The 16438-nt window shown below is 30.5% G+C and overlaps 1 protein-coding gene across 2 annotated transcripts in view; it reads left to right on the top strand.

Moving 5' to 3' along the window:
* SEMA3A (semaphorin 3A) overlaps positions 1 to 16438 on the top strand; it is a 233973-nt gene that overhangs the window by 92885 nt on the left and 124650 nt on the right. For both annotated transcript variants that reach the window (XM_036230307.1, XM_036230306.1), the window contains exons 3-4: positions 3091 to 3248; positions 8569 to 8631. In XM_036230307.1, coding sequence (XP_036086200.1) covers positions 3091 to 3248; positions 8569 to 8631 — 221 coding nt within the window. The remainder of the gene's footprint in view (positions 1 to 3090; positions 3249 to 8568; positions 8632 to 16438) is intronic.

Raw genomic sequence — 16438 nt, 5'->3', positions numbered from 1 at the left:
TTATGAGCATAAGCCAGATGTAAAAATGTAGTGAAATATTAAACATCTCATGTTTTTGAATATTTATTTTAGTTCTCATGCCAGTTTATGTCATGGTAAGATTTATATAATAGATGCTGAAAAGAAACACCTAAAACATTGAAGTAGTAGGAACAAAGTTGAAGTTACTTAATAGCAATTTCAGCTGAATGTATCTACATATAGAAAAAACGAAATCATAAATTAAAAAAAGTAAAACAATACTATAGAATGTGAGCTCTGGATTTAGAGAAAAGGTCTCTGATTTTAACCGAGGTATTTTTGCTCTGGAAAGTGATGAGATAACCTAAGCAACCCAGAATTTGCTGTGGCTCATTGCCATGAAGGTTTCAAAAAGACTCTTCTCTCAGTTATAAAGCAATGTCAAGAGTCCCTGAGAGAGAGAAACATCTAAAGAAATTGGAGCGAAAGGAATGATGAAGCAAAGTTAAGAACATTTGAAAGCAATGGAAAACAGCTGCTAACCTATACTCCAGGAAAATATTATCTATTTTTTAATGAAATGATCCAGCTGTAATATTTTTTAAAAAGTGTAGTTTGTTTCCAGAGTGATTTCATACAAACACCACTAAAGACTTTTCTTAAAGTTGTCTGTGCTGAGGAATCGAAAATTCTCCCTGAACTAATTTACAAAATTCATCCTGCAACATTTTTTTCAATTGGATGAATATTTGTTTGGAATTATGATATAGAAAGTCATTATATTATTTGTAATTCAGTATACAGGATTTGGCAAACAAAAATATTTCATAATTCTTAAAAAGGTTATTATATTTAATATTAATATAAATTGGAGTATATTGCTCTTCTTATTTATCCCTTTACCATATAAAATTATTAATGTGTTAACAAGTTAGTATACTTGATAAGATAATCAGAAAAGTAATTTTTTTATTCTGCTCCATCTGGATCCTAATTTTCCATTTCTGGTTAAGAAGATTGAAAGTACTAATTAATATTTAACCTCTGTTTATACAAATAGGTAATCTTAACTGAGTGCTTACTATGCCATTACTCTAGGTGTTGTAGATGAATTAGCTAATTTTACCTCTTTGGTAACTTTTGGAGGATATATTATTAACCACATCTTCCAAAAATGGAGGCCTGGGTAGTGTAAGGAACTCATTCTAGTTTGCATACCTAGTAAATGAATACTGTGGTGAGACTAGTGTTCTTATGTTCTTACCTGTAACTGAATGCCTCTGTGTTCTACTCCATGTTCTGTAGCTATACTATTTGTCTTCCTATAACTTCTTCCACTTGATACTTAGAGATCCTATATGTAGTTTTATGTATTTCCAACTGAAATATAACTTAGTGTTTCTTAAATGGCCCTCTTATTGATTAATATACTTATGCAATTGTCTTAGTTTAGACTCAGATGGACTTTTTTTAAAAAAATTTTTTATCTATCTATCTATCTATCTATCTATTTATTTATTTATTTATTTATTTTGCTTACCTAACTATAGGGCAGAATTGCAGAGTTTAGAATTGGAAAGAAAAGTAAAGAGCATCCAGTCTATTTGATGAACATATCTCCTTAAGCAGACACTAAAATAACACATGACCATATACAGTGAAATAGCCCCTGTCTCTGGTAGTAGCCCTTTTCATCCTCACCCAGCTCGAAGTGCCTGAAATTTCAATCTTGTATTAACTCTCTGTAGCATCGCACTTTTGCAATCGTTTGGACACTGTTCGGAGGAATGGCATTTAAATTCAGATATTATGTAGTGGAGTCTGTTTTTTTCTCTCTGGAGACAATAGCTCTTATTTATTTCAGATATGATTCACATAAATGAAACTCCCTTTGTCTGTTTCTCCCTTCCTTCTCTTCCTCTCCTTCCTTTCCTCCTTTTTTTTTTTGGGGGGGGGGGTGGTGGTGGGGGCAGTGGCCGGAGATTGGCATAAAACCAGCCCCAGTATTGCACTGTTTCTCATGAAGAACTTTGTTTTGAAAGATGTCTTTTAACAAATTTTTAACAATTCTTGTAATTTTCTGTATAAGACGGATAACTAGCTAGATGGAAAGATGGAGTGATAGAAGGATGCACAGATACCTAAGTTGATAGATAGATGTTCAATTTAATATTATTGACCTGGTAATATCAAAGAAGCCATGTGTGTTTTAGATGATAAGCTATTAATTATATATTTCCTGACATTAGGGAATGTTAATTCTAGTAGATAAGTCATTTATATAAATAAATGATTGTAATAATTGGCAGTGTGGTACAAGTTATAAGAGTAACAAGTAAAATATTTCATAGAAATTAATTCCATGAGAATTCTAATGCACTGGAAACATCTGAATCATTGATTCAGGACACAGTTTTGAGAAATCAACAAAGGGAGTTGTGGTGATATACGTAATTTTGATTGATACAAGTCCAAAAGTTCAATATTTGCCTAGTCACAGCAAAAGCAAATGGGAGAGCAATAACAAACTGTAAAATTGAGGTCAGATAGTAAAATTAATTTAATTCATGTTTTCATAAAAGCCTAACTCAACTTCTCTATATATGTCAGTTACAAAATATTACAAATAATTTAAATAGCAAAGCTAATGATTTAATAGTCAAAAATATATATCAAAATTCTGCAATAAAAAGAAGCCTTAAACAACCTAAGAGGTTAAACGACATTGCCCCACACTACTTCTTCTCTGTTGGCCCCTATACTTGTACTTCTAGGTAATGACTTGGAGCAAATGAAGCCACTTAAATGAGTCCTTGTAAAATTAAAGACATTTTATATATAATATTGACCACTCTAATCCATCCCTAAAAGCAGAGATTATACCGGACTAGTTGTGTGAACAAGGTATTTTTTTTTCCTTTTCTGTAGGAGTATGTGGTCTTCAGTATGATATTAGCAAATTAATAATTCCCATTTTAATGAAATGTAAAAAAAATCAGCTCCTGGATATTTCTTAATGCAATGAAGAAAACCACTGATTAGTAACTACAGCAGGCAGTAGTCAGATCACAGTATGCCATTAGTAGGACCTCAGATTAACACCCAATGTCTTGCTTTGTTACCTTGCAGAAATGTTGGAATCCAACAATGTGATCACTTTCAATGGCTTGGCCAACAGCTCCAGTTATCATACCTTCCTTTTGGATGAGGAACGGAGCAGGCTGTATGTTGGAGCAAAGGATCACATATTTTCATTCAACCTGGTTAATATCAAGGATTTTCAAAAGGTATCTTTATTCTAATATTTGCACTATAGTTCTTTTGAAATATTTCAAGTTATATAGAATTCTCTAGCTATATAAGTGTTACAACGGAAAAAAATGTTTAAATTAATGCTTTATCTTTTCAGATGCAAATAAAAGAATGCATTGATTTGACTATCACAAGTCAATGGATGCAGTAAAGCATAAAAATTCTCAAGGAAGAAGCCATAGTATTTTCAATAATTTTTATAAACAATACTCATTTCAGCTATTTTTTCATAGTTATATCACTTTCCCCACATAAAAGTAAATACTTGAAACATTATAAAAATGTAATTGATTTCAGATATTATGCATATATATGTATGTTTGTATGTATATACTATATGCGTGTACATATGTGTGTGTATATATAAATTTATACATCTGTCTACATTGCCAGCAAATGCAGAGTTCATCAATCATTATGCACATGTCTAATCTGATATGTCAACTGTGTTTGTAAATAAAGTTTATTGGAAAACAGACACTCATTCATTTACATAATGTCTATCTGCTTTCATTCTACAATGGCAGAATTGAGCAGTTGTGATAAAGATCATTTGGCTCACAAAGCCTAAATTATTTACTATCTGGCCTTTTAAACAAAAAGTGTGCCAAACTCTGATCTGGAAGATCAATTTTTGGTGTCAAGTTTTTCCAAGTGTGGTTACCTAGACTCTAGTAGTCAGTCTATTAGTTTTATCTTTATTCTTACAGTATTTGTGACTTATTCATTTAATAAATGATATATTTTGGAAAATAAACATGAATTGACAAATTAGTGGAAATTATGCTACTAAGTTTATATGCTGTAATCTAAGTCAGCCATTGTTTTGCAGTCAATATTTTTAGTCTTAATTCTATGAGGAACAAAGATTTTTGTGCAACAGCTTTTACAAGAGTGCTAGTATAACATGCTTTTTAGAGTATGGACACTTCATTATTCATGCATGTTACTTTTACTTCTTAGGGTTTTAATGTGGTGTACCTAAAATTGTTATAGAACTGTAGAAGACTGGACAATAACTTTTAATATTTTCCATTTGCCCCAAGAATACTCACCAGCCGCACTGCGGTTGTAATGTTTATCCCGAGATAGATAACTCATGGATTACAGTCCTAAACTTACCCCCCAAACTTTGCCACAAAATATCTTGCTTGTATTATTATTTGTGCATTGCTCTAGTATATCAATAGTCTTTGGAATCAAATGACATTTTTGTATTTATAGAGTTCTGTTATGTAGTGGTGTTTCCATTTACAAAATATAGTAATTCTCAATTGCTGAAAATGTCAAATCTTGGAAAAAGTAGCATTCCTATGTGTGATGTTAACATCGTTCTCGAACGGTTAGCAAAAGATACATTTGATGAATTCAACTTATGTATACATTTCAGTTACATTAGGATTAGAGACAGGCTCTGTTTAGAAATAACTCCATGAACAGTTTTTATATGTATTTTTCACATCGAAAACCAATCTGATTTGCTTCAGCCTCAAAGAGCATGCTTATGTAAAATAAATTAATATTGGCAGTGAGCTTTTTTTATTCTAAAGAGGAAACAGTTAAAAAAAGTAATCTAATTATGTAAAAAGCTTTTGTTCTGTTTAGCAAATATTGTTTTTAAAATAAAATAAAGATTTAAATTAAAAGCTGAGTGACATCTCTAATACAGTATACCACTAAACCTAAGATTTTTATTTTTTCTTTGATTACCCAGACACTAAAATTCTATGTAAAAAGAGATTTGATTCATTATATATAGTCATATAAAACAGCAATGCCCTTATTGATATACTTTAAAATTAAAATATGGCATTTAAAAATTACCTTGGATATTTCTTTTCTGATATTTTAATCTATTTGATTTCTAAGCCAGCTCAGATGATAGTAGTATCCTATGGTTATCTATTATCCAAGAAAACTGGTTATTCATTTGTTTTCCTGAAATGATAAAAACTTTATCTTAGAGGCTTTTGTAAAGGTCACAAAATAAGGAGTTGTTTGTTATTATTTTAGTAAAAGGAAATTATCTTTTACAAAATAAATGAAAAATCTAAGATGATTAAGAAAAATTTGATATTTTAATAATAGATTTTCAGTTCAAATTTTGAGTGTTTATAATATTTTTATTATTTTGTAACATTTTTATCATTTTGTAACATGTCTATATGAATATCAATATATGTGTATTTATCTATAGGTATGCAAAATATGAGCACATATCACTTTCGAATATATATTAAATGTATTTAATATTTTTCTCTGAATAATATCCAATTTATATATCCAATTGGTTCTAAAATTGAAAAGAACTAAATTATCATATAAGTCAACCTACTATTTTATAAAGGAGAAAAATCCTAGAGCAATTTGTATGCCCAGGATATATCACAGTACCTTCTACCAACTAGACTTCCAATAAATACATACTAAAAGAATGGATTAATTAAAGTTAGATAACTTGCCCAATATTATACTGTTCTTATAGCACCTACTTTTGAGTTTAAAATCATTATTCTAATAGTGGACGTATTTCTAATTTTTAAAAATTCCATTCCAAACATATTATTTAATTTTAATTATATCATACTGTTCATATCAGTAAATACGACTTACTTAAAGATTTACTTTTGATTGTATACATTTGTCTATTAATGGTCTTTTTAATAGCATTATATATAATGCTATTAAACAACTTTGTCCTAGGGATCTACTATTGCAATAAACTCTAGAAGGGATACTGTAGTATGTCATAAATCTTGAGGAATTTAAAAGGTGATATTAAAAATGCATGAACCTAAAGGTAAATATTAGGCCAATGAAAAACACATTCTCAGGCTTGGAAGGACCATGGAAAGATTTTTCGCCTTGATAAAGGGTGCAATCTCTTTAAGGCATAAATGCTAATTAAATAATGGATTATGAGGGACTGCCATGAGTAGAACCATAAAGGCATAAAACAAAAGAAAGTATAAAATAGGTCATGAAACACTTTGAATATGAGGATATGAAATTTAAGCATTGTTAGTTAACTGAGAAATTATTGAGCAAAGAAGAAAAAATATCAATAGATTAACTAATCAAAAAATTAAGAATTATTCTTTATGGAAATTGATACTGTTGGACAAGAAAATATATGTATATATTTTCATTCCATTGATTTATAATCATCTTCATTAAATTGCTTTCTAAAAAAAGCATTTTTATATCAAATTTTACTAATGCCAGATCTCCAGAAAGTTGAAAGTACGCAGACTTCTCTAAGTATGAGAGAATTTAGTATGAATGCTATCAACTTAAATGATATTAATTATGTAACATCAAGAAATAAGAAACTATGAGAAAAACAGCCTGCCTTTTTGAATTAAAATATTATGTTTTAATAACTCATGATTTTGGCATAATCTATCTGGAAAACTGAGTAATTTTAGTACTGCTAAATACTCTTATTGTTGTGTCTCAGAGAAAATTTATATTTGATTCACCTCCATTATAAACTTTGAAAAAGAATAGATTATTTGGACTTTCCATAGCTGATATAAAGATGGGACTGTGGAACCTGTGGAATGGAATTGCAAGGTAATTAATTGCTCTAGTGAACAGGAGTCAGGGTGATAAGTGTAAGGACCTGCATTTGCTATTCTTGGATGTTTCTTACTATGTGACTACTTTGTAAAAACCATGTGGAACAGGTTAAATGACAGTTTTAATTTACACACACCAGAATACATGAGGAAAAAAGCAAATGAAAAAGAAAAAAAGAAAAAAAACATAAATTACGAGTGTCAAGTGGTAAAAATTTTATATATATATATAAAATATATATATATATATTTTAGGGCTTTTATAATTATTACACAAACCTGAAATAGTTTTGCTATATCATAATAAGTTATTTAAATATTTCCTAAATTATTGTTTACAATTGTGTTGTATTTTGCTTTTTAATTCCCTAGATTGAATATCAAAGCCTTTGTCCAAGTTTATGACCATTTATATTGAATTATCTAGAGATTCCCAAATGAACGATAATCAGTCATTTTGAGACTAAAAGCTTTTCAACAGACAGGAATGATTAACTGCCCCCATCTCTGAGTTTTTCTTTTACATATGACATTTTTTCTAAAATTAACTAATGTTACCAGAAGAGAAAGGTGAATGAATAATAATTTAAAAGATTAAATTATTCTGCCCCAATACAGATAGGAGTCATTGGAATTGCTGAGAGAAATGTAAAATTTCATATTAGAATTTAGATGAGGATATATGCATTAGTATTATTGAGGGAAATTGTATCCACAGTCCTCTAAGCTACCAGTAACAATTGGATTCATCTTCCACTATCACTGTATTAATACAACATAGGAACCTTTGGAAGGATGAAGGTCAAATATTTGGGATGAAAACACAAATGATTATTTCTCAATTAGTCTGTTTTGCCTACAGTTGAGGGTGATTTTTTTAAGAGCTCTCTATTTGCCTCTTTATTTCCTCCTTTATCTCCGAAAAGTAAGATAAAGCTACTCTTACCTCCTATTTTCCCTGTCAAAAAAAAGGGAAGAAGAAGAAGGAAAAAAAAAAAAAAAAGATTTCCTTTCTAAATGGATTTTTTCTAACCTTATCAGTTGCTCATTCTAGCATGTTGTGCTCAGATTCAGTTTAAGAAAATGGATCCAGAGTACCTAATGTTCAGACTTCAAAATCACTATTTCACAGTAAAGACTGATTCATTGAAAACGATGTAAGACATATTCTGTGCCAACTTATACCTCTCTTCAGTAAATTCTCACATCCTCTCAAGATGATCTCCCTCTCTCAATCTGCCTTACAGTTCTTTCTACTGCACACTGCTTAGATCTATAGGCATACCTCAGCAACATTGCAGATTTGGTGTCAGACCACTATAACATAGTATCTCAATAAAATGAATTAAAATCTTTTTGGTGGTGGAGGGTCTTGCCTTCAATTTGTAAAAAACACAATGCCTGTGAAGCATAACGAAGCGAAGCACAATAAAGCAAGCTATGCCTATACTGAGTACATGAATTTCTGTGTTGCTCAGCTTTCATATACAGCAAAACCCAACGGGTACAGGAGATTGAATAATTTAAGTTTATATCAATTACCTATATCAATTAACTAATGCCACTGCATAGTCTAAACTAAATGATTCTTGCCGTATAATGCTTTATGGAGCTTTATCTCAGTTGACCTAACTTGGTCTAACAGACAGTAATGCTAGATCTTGTACTGAGAGAACTTAATTGGCATAAAATAATGTTTCTTTTCTGTCCTTAGATTGTATGGCCAGTGTCTTACACTAGAAGGGATGAATGCAAGTGGGCTGGGAAAGATATTTTGGTAAGTATCAATCTATTTAATTATTTTAGAAATTGTATAAAATGATTTATTACTGTCACCATTTTCCTCGTATTATAGTTAACACTGCGTTTTACTTGTGGACTTAATAACTCTTTAGAAATAAAATGATATTTAATTTTTGGATGTTGTTATTTTATGTAAAGCATTGATAGTTTTATGTGAAGAAAGTAGGTGAAATAATAACATGCCCAAATAAAGCAAAATTATGATATCTTTGATATTTACATATATGCCATAAGTAAAATGCAATTTTGTACTATATGTACTTATCTTCAATAAATCTACTTCTTTGTATAGATTTATTTTAATATCATTCAAAAGACATTCAATTCCTTTTGAATGTCTTTTGAATGATATGAAGTTTTTCTACCTGAGTCTTTGTGATTATATTGCCTCTCCATTATTCTTTCTATTCCTTTCCTTTTCTCTTCCTTCCTTTTTTCCTTATTACCTTCCCCCTTTTCCTCCCACCCTACTTCCCTTCTTTTTTTCTTCTACCCTTCCTTGTAGTTATTTCTTAACTAAATATGGATTGAGAAATGATTATGTAACAGGCATTGTCCTAGTTACTGTGGAGTAAAAGATGAAGGTTAAGAAATTCCTACAATGGTTTTATCATTTTTGTGAAAAGATAGAGGCCATTTTCCTGAGATAAACTTTCTCAGTAAAATTAAGTGGCACTGGTTTGAGGTATAGTCAAGTGTCTCCACAGATCATGAAAAGCAGTGATAATTTATATCAATAAATTAAAATGAATTACAAGATTTCAAAATATGATTATATTATTTTGTATTCTATCAAATGCTTTCACTTGTCTAAAGCATAAGAAAATAAGATGAAAAATTTTGTCTATGTATTAGCATTTACAAGAAATTTATACTATGTGCCTAAATGCATAAATCAGCCTGCATGTATGGATAGATGGGTAGATGACAGATGATGATAGATGATAGATAGATAGATAGATAGATAGATAGATAGATAGATAGATATAGTTAGATAGATAGGTAGACAGGCAGGTAGACAGATATGTTCAGGGAATGACTTGATCGATTGGTAGCAATTGCCTAAGATGATATACAGGCATACCTCAGAAATTGTGGGTTCAGTTTCCAGACCATCGCATCAAAGCAAGTATCACAATAAAGAAAGTTGTAAGCTTTTTGCTGGTGGAGGGTTTTGCCTTCATTTTTTAAAAAAAAAAAAAAAAAAAAAAAAAAAAGCAACATTTGTGAAGCACAATAAAACAAAGCACAATAAAATTAGATATGTCTGCTCATGTTTAGAATGATTTAGAGATAGAATCTGAGTTCATGGAGGAAGAATGCCTCAGTCTGGTAGCAATGTTGCCTTCAAGCGGAGGAAGGTAGGTAAAGGAGTACAAAGCACAGGTATTCACCATCCTTGATTGATTATGTATTACTAAACAGAAAATTCATCCTTAAAAGCTTATTATAAATATAGGGATTGTAGGTCACATTACAGCTTTATACTATAGCAAATATTTTTTTGGTTATATAAATTGGACAAAAAATAAGTGTATTCTATCAAATTTTATACTATTCCCAATTGAGGCATATGTTGGGACTATTGGAAAAGAGTAAATAGAAAAAACAGTGAAGTAGGAGTCCAGAGAAGTCAAGAATTTTATGTTGATACCTCTACTTGCTCATTAATTCTACTTGAGAAAATACCTTACTTTTGGTACTTTTGGGGGGGCTTTAGTATCTTACCCATAAGTGGGACATTACATACTTTACAACTGTAAGAAACAAGTTTAATAGTCTTAGTGAAAATTATTTAAAAGTAGAGAACACTTCACAAGACAAAAAATATAACTGAGTACACAAGAATTTATTAACATAGAATTCCATATTTACTATTAGCAAATTACATTGAAATTTTCATTATGGTCATAACTAAGGGTAGATAGTAATGGGAGTAATACCTGCGTACAGCTGTGACTTTTAAGCACAGTTTTCTCCCTTTCTATTAAAGTATAGAAAGTTTGTGTGAAGACATACAAACTTATGATTATTGAGAATCTTTTTTATGCCAACTACTATGATAATTTAAATATATAGAATTTGTAAATGTAGTTTTCACAGTAACTTTATGAGGTGGCTATTATTTCCCCTTGTTCTTGATCAAGATTTATAATGACTCAGAATAATCATTCAAAATCTTTTTATTCAAAATTTTTACATATGTAATGAAGTTTTTGCTGTCCTGTGGCACATATGGGTTTGAACTTGCCTATTAACACACAGATAATAAGCACTAGAGATTGAATAAATATCTTATCTATTCTGGTGTTATCAAGAGTGTGGGTATAATAATAACTAGCTGTAGTGCTCAAATAATAGCAAGTGAAATGATCACATAGACTATGATGTGCAACACAAATATTAGCTATTATCATTATTGGTATATGTTGATAAGACAACTTCTGAGTGAAAACATCATTAATAAAATTAGTTTGGCCCTCATTAATGATCATGACCACTCTAGAATTATGCTGTTCTGAATTCAGTTCAATTTGAAAATTGAAGATAATAATTATACTTATCTAACAAATTATCTGGATTTTACAATAAGCACTGAAGCCAAGCACAGAGCATATTTGATTTAATGAATTAGGTCATTCAGTTCCTAAGAGCAGGTATTCTTTTGTGTTAGTGGTTTCTAAAATTTGCCTTGGTGCATTTTTCTTATCTTTTTTGGCTCTCTTTTCCTCTCCTCTCTCTTCCCCTCCCGTCTTACTCTTTTATCAATACTGTATAATGAGGGATTCTGGTGTTAGCCCAGACGCAGTTAATTCAGCAGCTGCAATAAAGTCATGATCCCCACAGTGCCCTATGGGTAACTCTAATCATGATCTCAGAGGTTTCCTCTCTCAGAAGGATAACTTTGTTGTATTTTCCAGGCTTACTTAAAATGCTTATAGGTTTTATAAAACTGGATTAAAAGGAACTAAGATATCATTTCGTAGCATCTTGTAATAAAGATTCTGACACTTATAAATCATGTTTCATACATTATGGGAGAAATAGGTAATTATGTGTGCACTGAGAGATGTAAGTTTTTGAAACTTTAATGTGTGGCAGTATTAGCCATACTAATTTTTTCCAAATCAACTAATTAATGTAACATGATAAAATGCTTGTATTTTGGTTATTCCTTTATGTTCTGCATTAAATTAATCCAGTTGTTGTGGATTTTGATTTCTCTTTAACACTTATTGAAAGGAAAATGTAACAGTTTTTATATATTTTAGTTCAAGAAAAACACATATTTTCCCTTTTGCTCTAAACACCAAACACTAAAATATATTTAGATAGTTAAATTTATTACATATTGTTTTAATGGTAACCCATCTCACTCTTTTAATATTGCTTTTTTATTGACCTATTATTCAAAATATATTTTATGTATTTGGAATTCATTTTATTACAATTTATTTTATTTTTTAGGTAACCTTATTTATGTACCTCAATTTATATATCTATTTTGTTTAAATAAGATATATGACATTTATTTATTACTTTTGGCTAATAATATACAGTTACATTTTTCCATTTCTTTCTTAGATTTTAAAATAACAATTAGTTGACTTCCTGGGATTTGTAATATTTCTTGCTTGACAAAAATAAAAATAATTAACATTAGTATTTTTACCAATAATTTCTCAAATAAACACTTAAAAATAAAGATTAAGGGTAAAGAGTTTTTTATAATTTTCATTCAATCTGATTTTTAAAGTGACACAGGACAGTTTGATAGAAATTTTGTACTCTATCTTCAGTAAATATTAGCCGTAACTTAGGGACAATATTTCTTTCAGAGAGCTCTTGTGATTCTGAAAGCAATAAGAATGAGGCTTGAGTGCTTTTTGCAGCCTTTGGGACTCCAAGGCAGAATTGTAACCAAAATAGGACCTGACCTAGACATGTATAGAAAAGTAAACTAATAACCTCCTTGAGTGCTCTCTTTGGTTTCTAGAACCTGAGTTTCCCCTTTCTCTTCTGGCTTTAAGTGTTTTCTCAGAAAGCCCTCTGGATATAAAGCTCTTTTAAACAAACCGTGCAGGGGGAAGTGCTTTTTTTCTCAGTATTAGATTCAGATGCAATAATTCAATAGGAAAGTACAATAATAAATGTGGGGCAAAGACACTGGCTAATTTTATGTATCTCGAGAGTGTGTCATTCTTAGGTCTAGTTAAGATGGTTAAGACTGCACAGCCACCTGGGAAGTCAGGACATGCCACTGGATTGAACCTACATAGATCCTGTGTCACTGAGTATATACCATCATACAGAACATTGAACCCCTTTCCCATTCTCCCAGGCGGCTGAGAAGATACAAACCATCATTTCTCATGGCAGTTTTTCATCATACACATATGTAAAGTCAGCAGCTAGAATTCAAACAACTATTTCACAAAGATGAACTTTGTGATAAAGGGGGAATCTGTAGGCTAAGACATATTTATATTCCCTGTCCTTCTCCCTATGAGAGAGAGAGAGAGAGAGAGAGAGCAAGCAAACACACATGTGCATAAATGTGTCTTAGGCTGCTGATAATGACATTTCTGACAAAACATTAATCTAATTTTTTTACTCTTCTAGAAGTGAATATACAATATATATACTAATACGCTTTTTTTTTTTTTTTTGGTGTTGTAGAATCTAAACCTTTATATTGTTATGTCATTTTTATATTGGAGGAGTGAACTACTCATGGACTTTTTCATTGCTGTTACTTGAGAGTTATTATTTGAAAAAAATTGTATAATATATATTATTGGAAAGAAGCCCTGAATAAGGAAATACACATCCAGATAATCTCCATTCTAACTGTGATTGTTCACCTTTACTTTCATTTTTGATATTTTTCTGGTGCTTAAAATCCATTGTTAGTTACAATAACACTTTTATTGAGAGATTAACTTCTTTGACCCTGTTTTGCAAATGAAAACTGAATACATGCTAAAGTTCTAAATGAATCTGTTTTGAATCAAATCTCTCTGACTTTTCTTTGTTTATCCTATTAAACCATCTCTCTTTTCTCTAAGCTTCAATAAAACCAAATGGCAACCGTATGACTGTTAGCAATATTTTGAATGTTATTGGAAATCAAAATTTTAACCATCTGAGATGAACAAAATAAGCAGTATTATAACATCCCTGTTGTGGTGCATTTTACTATCATCCACCTGAATTCTGAGACATTTTTGAAACTCTTAAAATTCTTGAAATTCTTATTTTTTATATTTTTGTTCTTAATCGTGAATCACTTTTAATGCTATAGTGTAACATGTTTATCAAATGTATCATGGCTCAAATTGAAGGACCTCACCAACAGTAATTTTTGCTAAGTGAATGAAGTTAAGACTTGAAAGCTACAAATGCATTTTAAGTTGCAGTACACTCCAAAATGCACTTCATTTACTTTTTCAAAGGTCAATGTCAGCAACTTTAATACTTTTATTTTATTTGAGAGACTTCAAAGCATTGTAGAAATTTATTAACTGGATTGCTAGAATTACTCTCTAAATCCAAAAAAAAATCATAAGATGTAATTAAATCTCTAATCTCTGTGTATAATTGTTGGGAGACAATTTTTCATGGGTCTCTAACACTTCTGCACATCTGATGAAAAGAAGTATTATTGCCTATTTTGCTATTTTTAAGGATTTTTGTACAGTGAAGAAGCTTGGAAGGTAGTGTCTCCCCGTGAAGCAAAAGGCTGATTTGTAAACAGCCCTGAGAAGTACAGAAAATGTCTCCCTTGGATCGCAGGGCAGATATGCTTACTGTTCAGTACAATAAACACGACATCTCCCTCACGATCCAGTCTACTTTTGACTATTATGAAATATTCAGGTTCCCTCATCCCAGGGTTTCTCTCCTATAATTCATTCACTGCATGTGCAGGTCTTACCTGGCACTCTTATCACTGCCCAATGGGAATTGGGACTTAGGGAACTGGCATAAGAAATGTTGATGCTCTGACTACTGCTCTTTCTGTTACAGTCTTTTATCTCTGACCCAGGAGACATATATCTTCTGCCAGCATCCATGAAACTGTGCCAGTATTCATGAAACTATGTCCTTTACAGTCCTTGTCAGTATCACTTATGATTTTTTTTGTGGACACTCTAAATGGTCTCACAAATGAAAGACTATGGTCAGTTTATTCACTTTTAAACATGAGTTCCATGAAGGTATTTGATGACACTTCAGGTATGCAGACAACTTATTTTGATGAAGGCCAGTGAAAACCTTGTCTTATTAAATGTCACAGAAATAAGCCCAGATTTTTATGTGTTCATTGCTACTTGGAGTAAATTTTAGATAAACTGAATAGAAGGATTACAGTTTTAATTTGACATTCAAAAGTAGTAGTAGTAATAATTATAGCTAACACATATTGAGAGCTTACTATGTATACTTGATATTGTTCTGAATGCATTATTTTTATTAGCTCATTTATGTAACTCGTATCTGATTATAAGATACACACGTATTTTCAAAGCAATCAAATGAACCAGTTTTGTATCATAGGTAGGAGATACATGGGAAATGAAGCTTTACTATTAACATTACTTTAGAAACTAAGTTTTATTCACATTTTGAATTAGTATGTTTTTCTGGTATAACAAAATATGATGGTAATCATTGTGTCTGAATTGTAATGGATCAAGTCTCATATATATGAACATATATTTTTGGAAATATTTTGGAGTCAGGATTAAAATTTAAATACATTTTGTTTATATTTGCAAAGTAAGGCTATTGTTTATAATGAAGAAATTATATTAGAACTTTCAAAGGATTTGGAAATTTGAATTGTGTTCCTTTCTATTTGAAATTTCAATTGTATCCTTAAATGGCCAAAATGAAATTCAAATATTTGGCACTGGTTAACAACTTATTATTTAGGCTTGATTGGACACCATATTTCACCCATGCATTAGAGTTTGGTAGGCATTTTATACTATAAAGTTCATTAGAATGATTTAGACAGTTCTCTGGGAACAAGATTTTGGTCAGTGTCTTCTCATTATATAGTTAGCAGATTGTTCCAAGTCCAGGCAACATATAGTTTCTCATAGTTGTCATTGGTATTCTGCTTTTTATGTATTTGATAATCTTTATGAATGAATTTCTACTCATTTCTGAGAATACTCTGACCGTCATATCATAGATTTAACACGAATTCTGGGAATATTTTTCCTAGATATGCTTTATCTCAATGAGTTAAGGCAAATAATCTGTAGTCAACTTTTGACTAGTTTTCTTTATTTGATTAAGAAATGTAACAATAAAAAAATCACACTTATGTCCACATGACATCAAGAAACTCTTGTAAAGTTCTTTTTATTTATACCATTTAACTTTTATATATTTCTCCTTATTACATTTTTAAGCATGGTAAGGACAACAGGGTGCAAAATTGTAGGGCCTCTAAAAATTTGCCATTATTTCAGGAGACTGAGAATTAACTTTCTTTTTTGCTTTTACATGTTCAGTAAAGAACATTCTTGAAGATATAATGAAATTCAAATTAGATGCTAAATATAATAATACACTCTATATTATATGCTATACATGGTATTGAATTATAGACTACTTATGTGTATAGGTGTGTGTATGTATGTACTAAAAGATATTTTTTAGTACTGTGTTTGAAATGATACACGAATTAATATAACTTATTGATCCTAAAATAACGTGCATTTAAAAAAGGATAAATCATAAAAATTCAAAAAAATAAAATATTA

The sequence above is a fragment of the Rousettus aegyptiacus genome, unplaced genomic scaffold (genome assembly GCF_014176215.1).
Source record: "Rousettus aegyptiacus isolate mRouAeg1 unplaced genomic scaffold, mRouAeg1.p scaffold_m13_p_13, whole genome shotgun sequence".
Classification (NCBI taxonomy): domain Eukaryota; kingdom Metazoa; phylum Chordata; class Mammalia; order Chiroptera; family Pteropodidae; genus Rousettus; species Rousettus aegyptiacus.
Note: the sequence above shows the minus strand (reverse complement) of the source record. Positions and strands in the feature narration are given on the sequence as shown.